Source organism: Hemiscyllium ocellatum, chromosome 4, assembly GCF_020745735.1.
Source record: "Hemiscyllium ocellatum isolate sHemOce1 chromosome 4, sHemOce1.pat.X.cur, whole genome shotgun sequence".
Taxonomy (NCBI): Eukaryota; Metazoa; Chordata; class Chondrichthyes; order Orectolobiformes; family Hemiscylliidae; genus Hemiscyllium; species Hemiscyllium ocellatum.
The window spans coordinates 58,658,265-58,678,256 of record NC_083404.1 but is presented as its reverse complement, the minus strand read 5'-3'; the positions used below and the strand labels follow the sequence as shown (position 1 = coordinate 58,678,256).

General features: G+C 40.6%; 1 protein-coding gene across 1 annotated transcript in view; it reads right to left on the bottom strand.

Annotated features, from left to right (window-relative positions):
- Nucleotides 1–19,992, bottom strand: part of LOC132815387 (sorting nexin-31-like) — a 115,906-nt gene that overhangs the window by 60,566 nt on the left and 35,348 nt on the right. The window contains exons 6-7 of the mRNA XM_060824280.1: nt 9,714–9,804; nt 3,274–3,361 (exon numbers count right to left, since the gene is read on the bottom strand). Coding sequence (XP_060680263.1) covers nt 3,274–3,361; nt 9,714–9,804 — 179 coding nt within the window. The remainder of the gene's footprint in view (nt 1–3,273; nt 3,362–9,713; nt 9,805–19,992) is intronic.

The following is a 19,992-nucleotide window of genomic DNA, read 5'->3' as shown; positions in this document are numbered from 1 at the left end:
GACCAAGGGGTTCTGATACATAATTCTTTTAAGTCTGCATCACAGGTGGACAGGATGGTTAAAAACATGTCTAGCACACTTACCTTCATTGCTCAGTCCTCTGAGTATAGGAGTTGGGAAGTTATGTTGAAGTTGTATAGGACATTGGTGAGCCTTATTCTGGTGCAGCGTATCCAGTTCTGTCATCCTGTTTTAGGGAGGATATTATTCAGCTCAAGAGGGTTCAGAGGTGGCTTACATGTTGCCGGGTATGGAAGGTTTGAGTTATAAAGAAAGGATGGAAATGTTTGGACTTTTTTCACTAGACTGTAGAAGGTTGAGAGATGACCTTATAAAGGCTTATGAGGGCTGTTGAAGGGTTAGTGGTAGATGTCTTTTCTCTAGGATGGGGAACTTCAAGACTGGGGGACATATTTTTAAGGTGAGAAGAGAGATATTTTTTAAAAAGACATGGGGGCTTTTTTTAAATATAAAACACAAAAAGGTGGCTCACATGTGGAATGGACTTCCTGAGGAAGTGATAGATGTGGGCGCGGTTACAATGTTTAAAAGACACTTGGATCAGTACATGTATAGGATATATTTGGATGGATATGGGCCAGGAGCAGACAGGTGGAACTAGGTTGGTTTGGGATTATGTTCGGCATGGACTGGCTGGACCAAAAAGATCTGCTTCCATGCCATACAACTATCACTCAATATAGCCGAGTCTGGAGTCATATGTAGGCTAAACTGGGGAACGACAGCAGACTTCCTTCCCTAAACCACATTGGATAAAAATGTTTCTGAACTGGTGTACAAGTTGTTTTCACCATAATGCATGCTGTCAATCATATCGATGAAGTGGAATTTGTTTTAAAGGGGTGCAAACTCAACATATACACATATTTATATCGTGAATTTGTTTCAATCCATTGGTCATAGATCACCCTCTGTCACTTACTATCAATGTCTGCACCTTCAGACGACAATCTCTCAGTTCCATGCTTGTGTATCCAATCGCAACCACAGCATCTCAAGTAATGGCCACTTTTTCTACCTCGCATCATTCCATTCAAAGGAGGAAGCATCTACTCTTGGTCCTCATCGCCTTTGTACAAAATGCACAAGAAAATCTCTGGGTGGAAATGAGAGGTGGAGTGGGAAAAAAAATCTCCCTAATTCAAAGGGCTTGCGTGAGCCTGAGGGAAAGGCAAGCTTTATTTCCTGTTCCATACCAATCTGAAAGAATGCAGATCTAAGGCAGCTGTTGTTACGTATTCATTCCAGAATCCGAAGGTCATGGGATCAAGTCCCATTCCCCAAGCCTAAGCAGAAAAAGACTTAGGGTGATACTCCAGCATGGACAGATTGATAAGATTTGTCGTTATTTTTTCTAATTAAAGATTTGTTTTAAAAAGCACATTAAAAATATCTAAGACCTATCCAACCTCTCAGGTGGATATAAAAGATCCTGACACTACTTCAAAGACGACCAGAGGTATTTTCTCAACTTGCCTCACCTCGAATACTAATCCTTCAACAATACCTACTTTGGAAATGGAGGTGCTGCATGGATATTTTTGTTATTACAAACCTCTGCAGAAATTGGAATTTGAACCCAGGCTTCCTTGCCCATATGTAGGGATTTGCAACACAAAAGCACCCCCCCCCTCCCCACCAATACCTACATACTATGTTAACATCACACTGTTGTTTGAGATTTTATAGAAGAGTGGCTACACACCAAATGTGCTACTCAATTGGTCACAAAATATTTTGAGACATCTCAAATTTGTGAAAACATGCTCTTCAAATCCAAAATTTTCTTTAATCCTTGAAGTATGTGTGCTTTTAATTTCATTTAATTTATAGTGAACGTTCATGCATAAAGCATGTAGATTAAGGTCTTGTACCTAATCTAAGCAAATCTGTATGGATTTGTATCAATGTTAGGTAGCTATTCAAAGCTGGTTCCACAAATGACAAACCAATGCCATCTAGAGGTGGCAGAATTAAAGCATCTTTTGTAGTAGCAGATTTCACCTTCTTTTCTAAAAGATTATTTAAATTAAATACTAAAAGGCATTCAATAAAATATGTATTAGTTACTAAAGTTATTTAATATTATCCTTATTATGCTCATTTATTATTGGCCTCTTCCCTAACACTGCGGAGTTTAGATATTCCTCTAATCCAGTACACCCAAAAAGCACAAGAAAGCAGTTTGAATAGAAAAGTCAAACAAAATCATGTGGTAAAACAGGAGAAGATTCTTCCATTCTTGATTGAGGTGATCTTAGGAGGTGGGATAGGCATCTACCTAGCTAGCTGGGATTTAGGGGGTGTGGGGGAAGAAATGAGAGAGATCTTACTTGAACCCCACTACCCTCCTGCCTCCGTCACAGAAACATCTGGAAAAGGAAGCTACTGGTAAAACCACAAGGATTCATCCAGCTGTAGGCAGGCTTTCACCATGCAGTACTGTTAAAACAGTAAGGTGCAAACTGCTTGCCTCCCTGGGTTGTTGGGGAAGGGAATTCCTTGGTCAAAGGCAATCCATGCCTCATCAAGGGAGCAATCAAGAAAGGGGGCTATGTCTTATGAGAACCATAGCCTCATGTTTGTTTCCAAACCCCTGCTCCCTTCTCTGTATGAACCCCAAATACACACAAAAGTCCCCTCCCCAATATCTTAGATGCATCCTGGATATTCCAAAAATCCAAATTCCAGTAACAGCTATAGTCTCCTCAGATGCGCTTGAGGCAGAAGGCCTGATGGTGGCCTTGTCACTGCCAGACTGACATGGTAAGTGGGCCTTACTAAAAACAGGCAGAGCAGATCTCTCGCCAGCTCCCCAGAGGGCAAGACTGACCCCGAATGCCTCAATGAGATTTCACTCAAGGTCTTCAGGGAGCTCCAGGTTTGCAACATTGCAAGTCAAATAATGATAATTTATGAAAGAAAAACATTGGAGTTATTAAAAGACATTCACAGGAATATGACATATAGGAGAAATATTAAGCTGGAAAGAAAAAGGTTGGATCCACAAAGACTCAGCAAAGGCTTCACTTATGGAATATTACCTTCAAATTATTACAGCAAACCTTTTATTAGCATGGTTCTGTTGTGACTGATGAGTGTAGCTCACTTTAATCAACTGCAGAAAAACATGCATCTTTATTACCTTCTCCAAGGATAATGATCAGTACAGATGGGAAACATAGCTACAGAATATCAAAAAGAAACAACCAGTTTTAAAAATTGCTGCTGAGGAAAATATGCTTCACTCACCTTTTCCTGATCATTATTTTGCAGTTCTCATCCTGCAGGCTCCAGAGACTCACATATGACAGTTCAAACGCATTCAACCTTTTCAGCACTGGCCCAAGAAATAGACAACATAAATGTAAATTGAGAACACGCACAAGAATTCCTAGAAGCACGGCATTCCAACTGGAACTCTGTCAACAAACAACACATTGACTTGGATACCATTTACCAACCCCTGAGAAAAAGAGCAGGAAATGATATCACCACAGGAAGTGACATCACCAACCTAAGGAAACCCAAACACAAATAGAAAGCGGGCCATACCCTCAGTGCTTTACTAATGTTACCTAGTATGGTGATGAAACGTCTGAAAATGAACCTTCCAGCTCGGTGAGCAGACCTGCATCCATAAACAAATATTCTTAACAATTTCCATTTCATTGAAAAAGTTCAATTTGTTTTAATGGAAGTTTTAACCATGTCGTTACGGGAAAAGAGGTACGCGATGGACTAATTCAACAGCTCTTCCAAAGAGCCAGTACAGGCACAAGGCTAAACGCCTCCTTTGTTGTAAGGTTCTCAGGTTCGTCTACACACACACACAGATTGGTTTTGTAGATCATACCCCCAAAATCTCTCAAGCGTTTAGAAATTGACCAGGTACACAGTTAAACCGCTCTATTTTATGAAGATGCCATCTTTGTCAGAGATCTATAACTCAACACAGAGTTATTTACAATGTTGGATTACAGACCAACAGCTCAGCTTTAGTTAATTCTATTCTCTAGTTAAAGATGATGACTTACTAATAAATTGTACCTACTCAGCCAATTCAAGACAATAGAGCACATGCTGCCAATATTCACCCAAAGAAATGGGATGGATAGCCATTTCTAATATGAATTAGGCTTATACGCAAATCTTTCTGAAGACCAACCTGGCACTGTGCTAACCGACATTAAAAGCTGGGTATTTCTTCAACATAATAATTATTTTGCCTTTATTATGGAAAATGTGTGTTGTTTATATATATGTAACTATAATACAATCAGGCTTCTGTTCCTACCAGAGTATTGAAAGTCAACAGTGATGCCCTCTGTGACCATGACAAAGTCACATTATCCATCCTCATCTTTCGATCTGCCTGCAACCTATCATTGTTAACCATGGCATTTTCCTCCAAAGCCTTTCCATTGTCATCCATCTGACTGATTGTATTTATTTCATTCTTATCTATTGAATCATAGCCAGAGAATCACCAATGTCTTTTCTTCCTGCTTCTAAATCAATCATCGACTCTAGTTACCCCCACATTTCTATCCTTGACCACCCCTCCCATTTTTCAGCCACATGATGCTTCTCAGCAAAATTTGAAAGCATAGCAACAACACAGTTCTACGTCAGCCACCTCAATCACTCCAGTGTTGCCAAAATTATAAGACAGTTTCTGATACATTCAGAACCAGAAAAGCTGAACCTTCGAAAAATTAAATAAAGAAAACTGAAGACATTAGTTTCCATCAGCACCACAAACTCCACTCGTTAGCAACCGATACTGTCTACGGCTCAACCAGACCATTTACAAATTTGGTGTGATATTAGTCCGAGAGGGGAGTTTTTAGACCATGCATTTGTTACTAAAGCTGCTTTTCCTAACACCTGAGACACAAAGAAAAACTGCAGTTGCTAGAATCCAAAGTAGACAAGCAAGAGGCTGGAAGAACACAGCAAGCCAGGCACCATTAGGAGGTGGGGCCATCAATGTTTCAGGTATCAATCCTTATTCTGGTGAATTATAACTTTCTGAAGATTGGCAACTGTGATGCTGAAGTCTTCGAATGGAGCCTGAGATGAATCATTAGCTTGGCACTTCTGGCTGACAATGATTGCAAATATTTTATCTCTTCCTTGAGCACTATGTTGAGTATTCCATGATTGTAAATGGAGTCTGCCTTCAGTTAGTTATGATAGAACAGCAGACATTTCATCCAATGCATTGATTAAGTATCCATTAGCCTTGCCTATAGCATGCTTACACTCCATTTGTGTTGCTTCGCTTCATTTTTAGGTCTGCTTGATGCTGCTCTCTTCATTGAGCCTGAGCTAATTTGAAAAGATTACCGAAGGCACATTTCAAGCTTTAAAAGATTACAAATTGTGGTGTATTAGGTTTTGTTGCTCCTGATGACCTCACAACATCCAGCAGGTACCGAGGTTTCAGCTGCTAGTCCTGTTTTGAATCTCCCTCCTTCGGCATGAATAATACTACCACACAGTATGATTCAAAAACAGGATATTCTATCCACAAGGATTTTGCTGCAGTCATTCCTATCAATACTATCATGAAGAGATGTAACTGTGACAGACAGATTGGTGAGGATGAGGTTAAGTAAGGTTTTCCCCTCAGAGTCTCTCATCACTGGAGGTCCATGACTCTAAGACTTGAACAACTCAGCCAGCGACGATGCTACGGAGCCATTCTTGGTGATGGACAGTGAAGTCACTCCCCATTCAGAGTACATCCTGTGCCCCTGCACCCTCATTACATCTAGTGGCATTCCGATTCATCCTTCAATGGTAGTTGGCAATTAATAGAAGGTGAGCCCTTGCATCTTTGACCTGATGCAATGAAACTTTATAGATCTGGAATCAATATTGAAGACCCCCATGGCTATTCCCTACTGACTGTATACCACTGGTATGTTCATCCTGCTGTTGGGACAAGATATTTCCAGGTGATGGAGAATTTCAAGATGTCGGATTGTTTAGATTCTGATGCTCGACTTATCTTTGGGACAGATCTCCAATTTTTGGCAAAAGCCACGTGTTAGTAAGTTGGCCTTTTCAAATCCTACAGGGCTGGGAGTGTGTGTAGTGGTAGGATTAAAAATTATATCCTCTGAAGATATAATTACACCTTCATTTAAGCACATGACAATGAGCATTTAGAAACAAGTGTGAGATTAATGGTCAAGTGCAAAAACAACTTATTTTGGCTTTTGGTAATCGCATCTTGTCTACGGGAACCACTCTTATCTTGCTGACATACAGCCACTTTGATGATGTTTTCAACTTATTGTCTGCACAATGGAATATCTGGAAGTGTAGAACGTATGAAATAGCATGAAACCAGAGCATTAACAACTCTAGGGACCCTGTCACACTTGTCAGACTTCACCTCGGACTGGGATTTGTGACTTGAAGATGACAGTGAGACTTGTTGCTAACTCAATGCACCTTACCACTCAATATGTTCAATCACTGCTTAATATTTTCATTATATAAATAAAACTGCCAATAAACATGTTGATTTGAATCATTAACCCATAGAGTTTTTGTTATATCTCCCCAAATCCCCTATCAAACAATAACAATGTGCCTTATCGTAGTGTCCAGTGCTATGGATTTGAACTCTCGCTTTCAAAACAACTGTGCAGACCTAGAGATAATCACTATGTTGCTGTTCTCTTTTTGTTTGCATTAGTTCCACTTCAAGAGTATAATTATAAAGTCAGATTATACAGGAGAGATTTAGAGAAGCTGAAGTAGACTGAATATACAATTTGTTTAGGTTTTAGTAAAAACAGATCTTTAAATAATGGGGTATTTTCATGACACAGGATAAACCCCTCTGCTAATTTAAACCAGCACCACAGATTAAATTCACCCCAATCTGTAATCTGTTAAAATTCAAGAGGCAAAAGGACAATCCCAAAAGTCACTATTTAAAAGTAAAAATGTAAGAACTTTATTCTTGAAGTCTAAGAGAATATAAACTAAAAATGTTTGGAATATTGCTTGCAATTCTTGTCTCCTTGTTGGAAGGATGTTGTGAAACTTGAAAAGGGCTAGAAAAAATTTACAAGGATGTTGCTAGGGTTAGAGGATTTGAACTATAGGGAGACATTGAACAGGTTGGGACTGTTTTCCCTGGAGCATCGAAGGCTGAGGGGTGACCTTATAAAATCATGAGAGGCATGGATAGGGTAAATAGACAAGGTCTTTTCCCTGGTGAGGGGGGGGTCATCCAGAATTAGAGGGCATAGTTTCAGGGTGAGAGGGGAAAGATATAAAAATAGACCTAAGTGGCAACTTTTTCATGCAGAGGGTGGTGCGTATATGGAATGAACTGCCAGAGGAAGTGGTGGAAACTGGTACAATTGCAACATTTAAAAAGCATCTAGATGGGTATATGAACAGGAAGGATTTGGAGGGATATGGGCCGGGTGCTGGAAAGTGGGACATAATTAGGTTGGGATATCTGGTTGACATGGAGGGGGTGGACTGAAGGGTCTGTTTCCATGCTGCACATCTGTGACTCTAACTATTTACAACTCCTTTCTCTTAAACCTATCTTCTACCTCCTCCTCTACAATACTGGTCCGATAAAAATCGGAATTATGATTTCCAATAAATCACATTTCAAAACCAGTCAGCTTTAGAACATAGACCAATACAGTGCAGAACAGGCCCTTCGGCCTTAGATGTTGCACCGACCTGTGAACTATTCTCAGCTCATCCCCTAAACTCTCTCAAAATCATTTATGTGATTACCTAAGGATTGTTTAAAATCTCCCTAACTTGGACTGAGTTGACTACATTAGCAGTGAGGGCATTCCACGCCCTTACCACTCTCTGCGTAAAGAACCTGCCTCTGACATCTGTCTTAAATCTACCACCCCTCAATTTGTAGTTATGCCCTCTCGTACAAGCTGATGTCATCATCCTAGGAAAAAGCGTATTTCACTGTCTACCCAATCTAATCCTCTGATCATCTTGTATGTCTTTATCAAATCCCCCCTTAGCCGCCTTCTTTAAAGGAGAACAGACCCAAGTCTCTCAGCCTTTCCTCATAAGACCTTCCCTCCAGACCAGGCAACATCCTGGTAAATCTCCTCTGCAACTTTTCCAATACTTCCACATTCTTCCTCTAATGTGGTGACCAGAACTGTACACAATAATATTCCAAGTGAGGCCTCAGTAGTGTTTTTTTTTTATAGTTGCAGCATGATATTGCGGTTCTGGAACTCAATCCCTCTACCAATAAAACCTAACACACCATATGCCTTCTTAACAGTATTATCCACTTGGGTGGCAACTTTCAGGGATCTATGCACATGGACTCCAAGATCCCTCTGCACATTCACACTACCAAGAATCTTTCCATTGACACAGTATTCTGCCTTCTTGTTGTTATTCCCAAAGTGCATCACCTCACATTTAGTTGCATTGAACTCCATTTGCCACATCTCAGCCCAATTCTGCAGTTTATCCAAGTCCCCCTGCAACTTGTAACATTCTTCCACATGGTCACTATGCCACTGACTTTAGTGTCGTCTGCAAATTTACTAATCCATCCATCTATGCCTGTGTCTAAGTCATTTATAAAAATGACAGCAGTGGTCTCAAAACAGACCCTTGTGGCACACTAGTAACTGGACTCCAGACTGAATATTTTCCATCAACCACCACTCGCTGCCTTCTTTCAGAAAGCCAGTTTCTAATCCAAAGTGTTGTATGAAGATTTTCTTCTGTCTTCTTTTCTTCTTCTTAGGGATTCTGTTTCATTGGACTTTGATAGATAAAGGTACCATTAAGAGAGCAGATCTTCCTGCAAGCAGTCTTTCTAGTTGTTGGTACTAGCTGCTCTTTGCCACTCTGGGTAACTGTTCAAAATGTTTGATATTCATACCCCAAAACATTGGATCATTTCATTGGTTTAGTGTTGTCAAACCATTATTTTTTCAATAATGTTTGGCTTTTGGTAACTTGGGACATAATTTAGAGTGATGGCCAACTTGAATTTGTTTTTGTATCCTGACAGCCCAGGTCTTAGCTAGTTGTTTCAATCCACTGTTAAATTTTAAATTTTCCAGTACACTCTGAGCTTGTTTCTTGCTAGCTTTTCAACTCTCTTAAAAAAGGTATATAGTACACCCACATCTTCATAACAGTATTAAATATATTATTGCTGCATTGCAAAAGATCAAATAATTTCAAAGTTGTCATCTCATTTTTTTGTCTCTGAAAACTCAGATTAATAGAAAAGAACTAGGAAAACTAGGATTGGCTTTGGTATTTGCTGGGAAATTTGTTGAGAAACTATATACATTTATTTCACTTGAAGAGTCTATTATAATCTAGATAAGAACATGGTGCAGGGAGACAGGACCCCTTTCACATAATTGCACTAGAAAGTGCAGTGATTTTGTAGTTATCGAAGTTTATAGATATTATCAGTTCTACAAGGAGCATTTCTTAAATTAATTCAGTGAATAAATGGCAGCCTCAGTAAATCAAGGATCAGCTGTGAAAATGTAATATGTGCATTTATATAGGACTTTACCAACTCAAACATCTGAGGATTACTGGAGATAAAATGTACTCATGAAGATAATGTCCCTCCCACAAGTCTACATTGAATGCCCTTAAGATTTAAACTAAACTAGTTTGAACCTTACCAGAATATCCTTGATTAGGAAGTTCACGGACGAGGTAGAGGGCGAAATGTTCCAAAAACTGCCGTGACAATTCAACCTTCTGGGCAACAATCTTGTAAAAATAAAAATTAATTAGCAATTAGTGTGGACATCTGGTTTGGAAATAAAAGGCACTGGATTATCAGGAATTTACAAATGTGAGACTATTAACCAATGGCACATGACTGAAAACCCCTGTTATGAACAATCTTTTCAGGCCAGCAGTAGTGACAGCCAGATCTATTTTTCTCTATTAAACACAGTTTTCTCATATTTCTCCTCTTAGTGAACTACCACCTCTATTCTGAAGATATTATTTTTCATTGTTTCTAACTGTCAAGAACCTACTGCCATCTCAAAAAAAAAAGGGCCATTCTCCCACTTCCCCTGTTGGAAGTGTATGCATAAACATTAGTTAAGTTTAGGATTGTGTTCCTCTGTATTGCTTTTTATGATACCTAGTCAACAAACAGCAAGGATCACGTATGAATGATGGACCTTTGCAAGCAGAGTGAAAGGGATTGTGAACAAGGAGTGTCATTGAACTATCCAAACTTGGGAGAATATTTAAAAGGTGCAACTACCCAAAAAGAAAGGACGTTTTGGCCATGAGGCAGGTTGTGTGGCATTACACACACAGCATTTAACTACTTTGTTTTATGAAAGTTAAATTATTATGCTTTGCTTGTTGGTACTAATATCACAGCAACAGGAGAGTAGTATTGAAAGCTAAGCTTGCCACCTCCCATCCTCAAATTTTCCGCTTTTTTAAGTTAAGGAATTTTTTTTGCTATCTGAAAAGCAGAGAATGATTGTTTGGTACTTCACATTAATGGAGGCCAGGCTGCAAAAGCTGAACTTACCATTAGAAAAAAAATGTTGTTTAGTGACATAACTCACTCCTTTCAAGTGGCAAACAGCATCACGAGTAGCAAAGTAGGTTACCTTAGCTAATCTACGATTACAAGACTGCAGCATGGAGTAAAAACACTGACCTCAAAAGATTACAGTTAAGGAAAATCTGCTTCCTGCCTTACAAAGCAAAAGGGAGGCAGACATCAAAAGTTGTTAAAACTAGATCATTTAACCGCACACAAAAGTAACTTGATAAAACTTTAGTTAAGAACAGAATTGATGGACTTGTCTGGTTCTGAGAGGCTATGCAGAAGTTGGACCTTTTATGTTACTATACGTAAAAACATTTAAATGGATCCACATGCTTAGACAAATTTCCTCCACACTCCAAAAAGAGAGATTGTTATTAACTGAGAACTTCCAGTCCAGACAGTCATCTGATGACCCCTGTTGGAAGTATATGCATAGACATTAGTTAAGTTTAGGATTGCGTTCCTATGTATTGCTTTTCATAATACCTAGTCAACAACCAGCAAGGATCACATATGAATAATGGACACTTTCAAGCAGAGTGAAAGGGTATCAAGTTAGAAATTGGAACCCAGCCAAAACTTCACAGCCCCCCCCAACACAACAGACATTGTTTTAGAGACAGCACTATATACTCATCTTTATTAATCAACTGGCCATCTCCTTTGGTCTCCATCACATTTAGACTATTCAGCCATTTGAGCCTATCCACTAAGGTCATGACTGATATCAATCTAATTCAACCTTGAATAAATTCAATAGTCTGTACTACTTTCTGCGGATGAGAAACTGCAGTGTCACAAACTTCAGAGGGAAAAAAAAATTCCTCATCTCAGTCTTGAAAAGACATCCTATTTTTCAGTTGACTCGCCTAGCTTTAGTCTCATCCACACAAAAGGTACAACTTCATGGTGTCCACGCAATTAGCCCCTTCAGGATCTGACATATTTCAGTAAGACCACCCTCTCCTTCTTCTGAAATTCAACAGACATACACAACCTATTCAACTTTGCATCATTGAACAAGCCCTCCATCCCAGGAGGGAGTTGAGTAAACTTGAAAATATACAAATTAGGAACAGGATTTAGCCCCTTGAATTGTTTAATTAAGTTGTGGACGATACGATTGTGGTAACAACTCTACTTTCTTGCACTCCCCAATACTATTCGAGTCCCTTGCTAGCCAAGAATCAATTAAAATCAGTCCACCTATCTACCTACCACTGTGTTAAACATATTCAGTTACCTTTCCTCGGCCACATTCTGAGAACAGTGTTTCACTGACTCTCAATCCTGTAGAGAATAAAAAATCATCTCCATCTTAAATGGAGACCCCATTATCTTTAAAATTCTGTAGAAATTTTCAATTTTTAGATCAAATGTTATTTTCAGGGAGTTTCATAGCATATGTCCCATCATGGTTCACAGTGATATTTCTTGGTACCCTTCAGTTACTCACCTCGTTAATGTGCAGTCAGCATCTTGCCAACATTCTCTAGTAGACCACCAAAGGAGACCAAGGTACCAAACACAAAAAACGATCTGGATCAATGCTGTCTCCACATCTTCTATGTTCCATAAGCGTCACCATCTTCTCTTATCTCTCACTCACCTGAACTGTTTATAAACCTCACCAATGCTCACTTGCTACCAATCTGACTAATGCATGCAGGATCTCCAGCTGCTCTCACTTGCCTCATCCTCCACAACTATTAATCCCTCCTGCCCTCTGGCTAAGAAAAACTATACAATCCACAGGAGCTGGTAGCCTCTAAGCGTAAAGTGACTGAATACTAAGAAATGAAGCTAAAAGATGCATCCTGAGTAGATGCACGAGATAGCTATTTATTCCTGTGTGCAAAGTGACTTGGCAGGAGCATGCAGATTAAAAGGTGTCCCAGAATTCTAAAGTGAACTCCTCAGACTGAAGAAGTGAATTCTGAATTGGTCCTAGATGACCTAGCAAAATGAGAGAGGCGCTGGTGGTTTGCCAATAACAACTTTAGTGAATAAAGGGTGGAGGAGGTTGTCGTCACAGGAGCAGATGTTGGTGAAGAGACATTAAAATAGAGGGCTAGAGAAGCAAGTAACCATGCTGATTTTCAAGTCAAGAATCAACAAGCGTAGGTCCTCAAGAGAGAAGGGGAGAATCAAGAGCTGCTCAGAAATTAGGAGAATTTAGCTAATAATGCAGAGCAATGCATGGAATTAAGGAAGTCGTTGCTTGTTAAACAAGATTCCCAGTTTAAACCTTCAGGAGAAAATTGTAACTTTTTTCTTGAAAATCAAACTTTTCCCCCAATCCCACCATATTTTTCTAAATTTATCACCATTGTTTACATTGTAGTAGGGTTGAGAAAATTCCACCTTATGTCCTTGAGGGCTAGTCTCTCCCAGAGGGGAGACATTGTTTCAGGATCCAACCTCTCAAGACCTATCAGGATCTTGTGGTTCAATCCAAATTTTTCTTAAAGAACAATGTCATGTCAGGAACCTGCCTACTGAATCTCCTCTTAACTGCTTTAGATGCAATTATTTCCTTTGTAAAATAAAAGGAGACTGAACCCTATTTTAGCAGTCCAGTTGTGGTCCAGTGCAACTGTGGCAAAATATACTACATTTTATATATACTTTTCCCTTTGTAATAAACAAACAAACCATTTGCTTTTCTAACCACTTACTATATCTGCATACTAACATCTGTTAATCAATTATCGGACCATCCATATCCCTACAATACTGCAGAGTTCCAGAATATAACAAATAATATATTGCACTTTTATTCTACTTTCCACAATATACTTCATCTGGCAATTTTTTTGTCCATTCATTGAAATCAAAATCCAATTCCAGATTCCGACGCCCTCTGACTAAATTATTTTCCTTCCTACATTGTCTCATCAGCAGATTTAGCAGACAGAGCTCAGCCCCACTATTTGAGTCACTAATATCGTGTATAACTCCTGCTAAGATTTGCTTTCCCAAAATGCAGCACCTTGTATTTATCGGAATTAAACTCCACCTGCCACTTCTCAGCCCATTGGCCCATCTGGTCCAGGTCCTGTTGTAATCAGAGGTAACCCTCTTCACTGTCCACTACACCTCCAGTTTTGGTGTCATCTGCAAACTTACTAACTGTACCTCTTATGCTCGCATCCAAATCATTTATGTAAATGACAAGAAGTAGTGGACCCAGCACCGATCCTTGTGGCACTCCACTGGTCACAGGCCTCCAGTCTGAAAAACAACCCTCCACCACCACCATCAGTCTTCTACCTTTGAGCCAGTTCTGTATCCAAATGGCTAGTTCTCCAAGTATTCCATGAGATCTAACCTTGCTAATCAGTCTCCCAGGGGGAACCTTGTCGAATACCTTACTGAAGTCCATATAGTTCACATCTACTGCTCTGCCCTCAATCTTCTTTGCTACTTCTTCAAAAAACTCGATTGAGTTTGTGAGACATGATTTCCCATGCACAAAGCCATATTGACTATCCCTAATCAGTCCTTGCCTTTCCAAATACATGAATATCCTGTCCCTCAGGATTCCCACCAACAACTTGCCCACACTTAATGGTAAGGTCCTAGGGAGTGTTGCTGAACAAAGACTTAGGAGTGCAGGTTCATAGCTCCTTGAAAGGGTTCAGAAAAGATTTCCAAGGATGTTGCCAGGGTTGGAGGATTTGAGCTACAGGGAGAGGCTGAACTGGCTGGGGCTGTTTTCCCTAGAGCGGAGCCTGAGGGGAGACCTTATAGAGGTTTACAAAATTATGAGGTGCATGGATAAGGTAAATAGGCAAAGTCTTTTCTCTGGGGTCGGAGTCCAGAACGAGAGGGCGAGAGGTTTAGGGTGAGAGGGGAAAGATATAAAAGAGACCTAAGGGGCAACTTTTTCATGCAGAGAGTGGTATGTTTATGGAATGAGCTGCCAGAGGATGTGGAGGAGGCTGGTACAATTGCAACATTTGAGGCATTTGGATGGGTATATGAATAGGAAGGGTTTGGAGGGATATAGGCCAGGTGCTGGCAGGTGGGACTAGATTGGGTCGGGATATCTGGTTGGCATGGACGGGTTGAACCGAAGGGTCCGTTTCCATGTTGTACATCTCGATGACTCTAATATTGGTTGTAAATAAGTAAAGCCCAGTCCTGATCCCAGAGACTCACCACTCGTTACATCTTACCAACTTGAAAATGAGTCAAAAGTGTGGCTGGAAAAGCACAGGTCAGGCAGCATCCAAGAAGCAGGATGCTGCCTGACATGCTGTACTGTTCTAGCACCACACCTTTGACACTACCTCACCAGTATCTGCAGTCCTCACTTTCTCCAACTTGAAAATGACTGACTTAAGCTTATTAAATAATAGATGACAATCCCTTATTGATTCCAATATGTTAACCAATACACCACAAGCTCTTATTTTTTTTTTGAAACCTTTGATGTGATGTATTCTTTTTCATAGGACATAGGCATTGCTGGCTAGTCCAGCATTTGATGTCCATCCTTAAGTGTCTGTGAACCATGCAGCTTTTTAGGCCTTTGCAGAGGGCAGCTGTTGGGCAACTGCATTCCTGTGAATCTAGACAGGGTGTAGCAAACTTCCTTCTCTAAAAAGGGCATTAATGAACTGGATGGGCTTTAAACTTCAATTGATAGTATTTTCATGGGCGACTAATTTTCAGTGGGTCACATGGTGGTTCAGTGGTTAGCAATAAAAGGTGACAATAAAGGATATTCTACTCTAACAGTGTCAGGGACCTGGGTTCGATTGGCTGGAGTTTGCATGTTCTCCCCATGTCTGAATGGGTTTCTTGGTGTCTTGTTTCCTCCCACAGTCCAATGATACACAGGTTAAGTTGATCAGCCATGGAAATGCAGAGTTCCAAAGATAAGGTAGGAGGGTGGAATGCTCTTCAGAGGGTTGGTGTTGACTCAATGGACCAAATGACCTGCTTCCGCACTCTAGAGATTCTAGGATTCTAATTCTGGTTACAATATATCGATTTAATTCAATTCTATCAGCTGCCATTATAGGATTTGAACCCATGTACCCAGAGCATTATCAGAGCCCTTGGATTACTAACTTGGTTATGCCATTATCGTACTGCTGAAATCTCACCCCCTATCCCATATCCCAAAAGGTACTTTGCTACCTCAAAGATCAGAATTGGAATGTGCCAGAGCAATAAGACAAGAGTTTGACAGACAGAAATTATCTAATGCATAGGACACCTGTCTACCCACAGCTCCGAAATAAAATAATCATTGTTGTGGTTCTGTTCGCCGAGCTGGGAGTTTTTCTTGCAAACGTTTCGGCCCCTTTCTAGGTGACATCTTCAGTACTTGGGAGCCTCCGGTGAAGCGCTTCTGTGCTGATTCCTCCGGCATTTATACTGGTTGTCAGTAGCTGTCCGCTGCAGTGGCTGGTATATAGGGTCTAGGTCGATGTGTTTGTTGATCGAATTGAATCACTCATCTACGAATTCGATCAACAGGCACATCGACCTAGATCCTATATACCGGCCACTGCAGCGGACAGCTACTGACAACCGGAAGCGGCAGATTCAAACCAGAATAAATGCCAGAGGAATCAGCACAGAAGCGCTTCACAGGAGGCTCCCAAGCACTGAAGATGTCACCTAGAAAGGGGACGAAACGTTTGCAAGAAAATCTCCCAGCTTGGCGAACAGAACCACAACAACGAGCACCCGAGCTACAAATCTTCTCACAAACTTTGAATAAAACAATCATTTTGTTTTTTCACATTACATTAAATCCCACTGGGGCAACCTGACTAGAAAAGTTCATATCCATTAAATGCCAAAAAATATTTGCTTAATGAAGAAACCAAGATGCTTTTCTTGCAGTAAATTATTTCAACTTGCCCTCCCTCTCCTCCTCCCTGGCAGTACACAATCAGGACTATTCCAGAACTGCTGTCTGCACCTTGTCAAGAGACTCCCAGGCCTACTGAAGCAGCCCAATTTCTGCCATGACATGGGTCAGCTATACCCAATTTGTGTGGCACAGCTCCACTTCCTTAGATAGCAGTTTTACCCACATTTTTGCTTCTCCACTAGGAGCTGAACACGTGCTTTTTCTAAAGAATGTCTCACTTAAATAATTGAACTGTTGATAGATCTTGTCATGAAGTTGAAAATCATTGTTTATTTCAGATTTTTAATTTAAAACAGGACAATTGATAACTAAATTCCATATAGTCACCTAAACATACACCTTCCAAAAATGCAAGTAGGCATAAACAAAGGGATATGGTGGCATTGTAATATTGCCACTGCACTAGTAATCGAGGCAGCTCTGGCTAATACTCTGGGAATATAAATGACATGAACTAGGATCAGGAGTGGACAATTCAGCCTCTCAAGCCTGCTCTACTATTTCATGTGATTACGCTGATCTCATCTCCATCTCAAATCTACATTCCTGTCCATTCCCCATAACCCTTCAATCCATTACCAAGTAAAAAATCTGTCTATCTCCTCAAACTTTATTCAGTGTTCTGGCCTCAAATGCACTCAGATATTGAATTCCACAGATTTACAACCCTTTCTGCCTATTTTACATTGCTTACAAATTTGGCTATTGTACCTTCTATCTCTGCATCCAAGTCATTCATATAGAACATAAATAGCTGGGGCAGGAAGACTGAACACATTGGTAGACAAGCGGTAACTGGTGGAATACCAAAAAAAAAGACCCATTTATCCCCACCCTCTGCTTTGATAAAGCCAATCCTTTATCAAAGTCAATTTTTAACCCTTTATCCCATGCAATTTATTTTCCCATTCATTTGTGGTATATGGACATCACTGGCTGGCTGGCATTTATTTCTCATCCCTAGTTGCCTTTAAAAGGTGGTGGTGATGGTGAACTGCCTTCTTGAATCACTGCAGTCTGCCTGCTGCAGGTTGACCCACAATGCCATTATGGATGGAATTCCAGGATTTTGATCCAGTGACAGTGAAGGAACTCGATTATATTTCCAAGTCAGGATGGTGAGTGGTCTGGAGGAGAACTTGAAGGTGGTGGTGTTCCCATATATGTGCTGCTCTTATCCTTCTAGATAGATATGGCCGTGGGTTTTGAAGGTGAGTCAGAGGATCTTTGGTGAATTTCTGCGGTGCATCTTGTAGAGAGTATACACTGCTGCTGCTAAGCATTGGTGGTTGTTTAAGAGTATTGTGCCAATCAAGCAGGCTGCTTTGACCTGGATGATGTCAAGCTTCTAGTATGTTGTTGGGGCTGCACTCATCCAGGCAAGTGGGGAGTACTCTATCACACTCCTGACTTGTGCCTTGTAAATGATGGACAGGCTTTGAGTCATCAGGAGGAGAGCAACTTGCCACTGTATTCCTAGCTTCTGAACGGACATTGTAGCCACTGTTTATGTTGCGAGTCCAATCGAGTTTTTGGTCAATTATAACCCCAGCATATTGATAGTGGGAGGATTCAGTGATGGTAACACCGTTGAGTGCTAAGTGGAGAGATGGTTAGATTGTTCTCATTCAAGTGGCTATGACCATCATATCAGCTCAGGCCTGGATATTGTCCAGATCTTGTTGCATTTGAACTTGATTCAGTATCTGAGGAGTTGTGAATGGTACTGAACATTTGTGCAATCACTGGTGAACCTTCCCGCTTCTGATCTGAGGATGAAGGGAAGGTCATTGAAGAATCAGCTGAAGATGGTTGGACCAAAGGCACTGCCCTGAAGAACTCCTGTGAAGATGTCCTGGAGTAGAGATGTCTGACTTCCAACAACCATGCCCATCTTCCCAAGTGTCAGTTATGACTCCAACCGCTGGAGAGTTTGCCCCCTCATACCTGTTGATCCGAGTTTTGCTGGAATCTTAGTCTGTGTATTGCCACTTTGTACAGCACCTTATCAAATGCCTGCTGGAAGTCCAGACATTATGTCTGCAGGATTCCCCTCCCCCCCCCCCCCCCCCCCATTATCCTCTGTGCTAGTTATATCTTCAAAAGAACTCTAGCACATTAATTGGCATGATTTATAGAACCATGCTGACAGATGCATTGCATTTTGACTTTAGAGAAGGAAATCTGCCAACCTTATCTGACCTGGACCACATGCAACTCAAGGCCCACAGCCATGTGGCTATGAAGTGCCAATGGTCCACTTAGTTCAAGGGCAATTAAGAACGTGGATCAAAAAGGACCTTTTGAGAGTGTACTCTGAAGGAAGCTGGAAAGCTTGTTAAAAAGGTGAAGAACAACACACATAGAATACTTTCCTTTATTAGCAGAGGCATGAAATGAGCACGCATGGAGGTCCTCTTATTTTCTTTCTTCAGATTTCAGCTTCTCTAGCAAAACATGCATTTATTTACCATCTTTAATTGCCCAAGAAGGTGGTGCTGAACCAACCATTTGAACTGCTGCCATCCGTCTGTTTCAGATACACCCACAATGCTGTTAAGAAAGGAATTCTAGCATTTTGATCCAGACTATAAAGGAATGGTGATAGTTTGAACTCAGGATAGTCTGCAACTTTAAAAGGTGAACTTGCATGTTTTTTTTACATGTGCCCTGCACTCCTAGTCCTTCGAGGTAGGATAGATTGTAGATTTGGATGGTACTATCAAAAGGAGGCTTGTTGTGGAGCTTTGGTGCACCTTGTAGATGATACACATGATCCCAAAGAACACTGGTGATGGAGGGAGTGAATATTTAAAAGGTGGTGAAAATGATGTCAAACTAGCTATATCTGGATGGTTTTGAACTATTGAACAGAGGAAAGTAAAGTACTGCTAACTAGTGTCTGTTTAACCACTACAAAGCAATGGGAAGTCGAGAGGCAAAATTACCCAATGCAGTTTTTCCAGGTTCTGATCTACTTGTTACCACAGAATATATATGCCTGGTCCAATTAATGTTCCAGGACATTGACAGGTGATTCAGTCATGGTTAACCATCTAAAAAAGGAAGATTTTCTCTTATTGGAGAGAATCTAAGTCTCTGCACAGGACTTGCTTGGCACCAATTATTTGCCACTTATTCCATGCCTGTCTCGTGATCAGCTTTTGCTGACGCCTCTGACAATGTACACAACTGCCCAGGAATGTGCGGCCCAAAAAAAAAGGCAAATCCAATCTGATCACTTAGTGCCCAGTAAACCACCATCTGGTGAAGGAGCAGTGCTCCAAAGTTAGTGCTTCCAAATAAACCTGTTGGAATATAACCTGGTGTGTGAATTGTAAACTTTGTTCATGCAGTCCAACACCAGCACCTCCAAATCATCAAAACAATGGAAAGTTTTGCCAACTCTATGGGAAGCTAGGGAAGTGATTGCTTGGCCCCTTGCTGAGATATTTGTATCATCGATAGTCACAGGTGA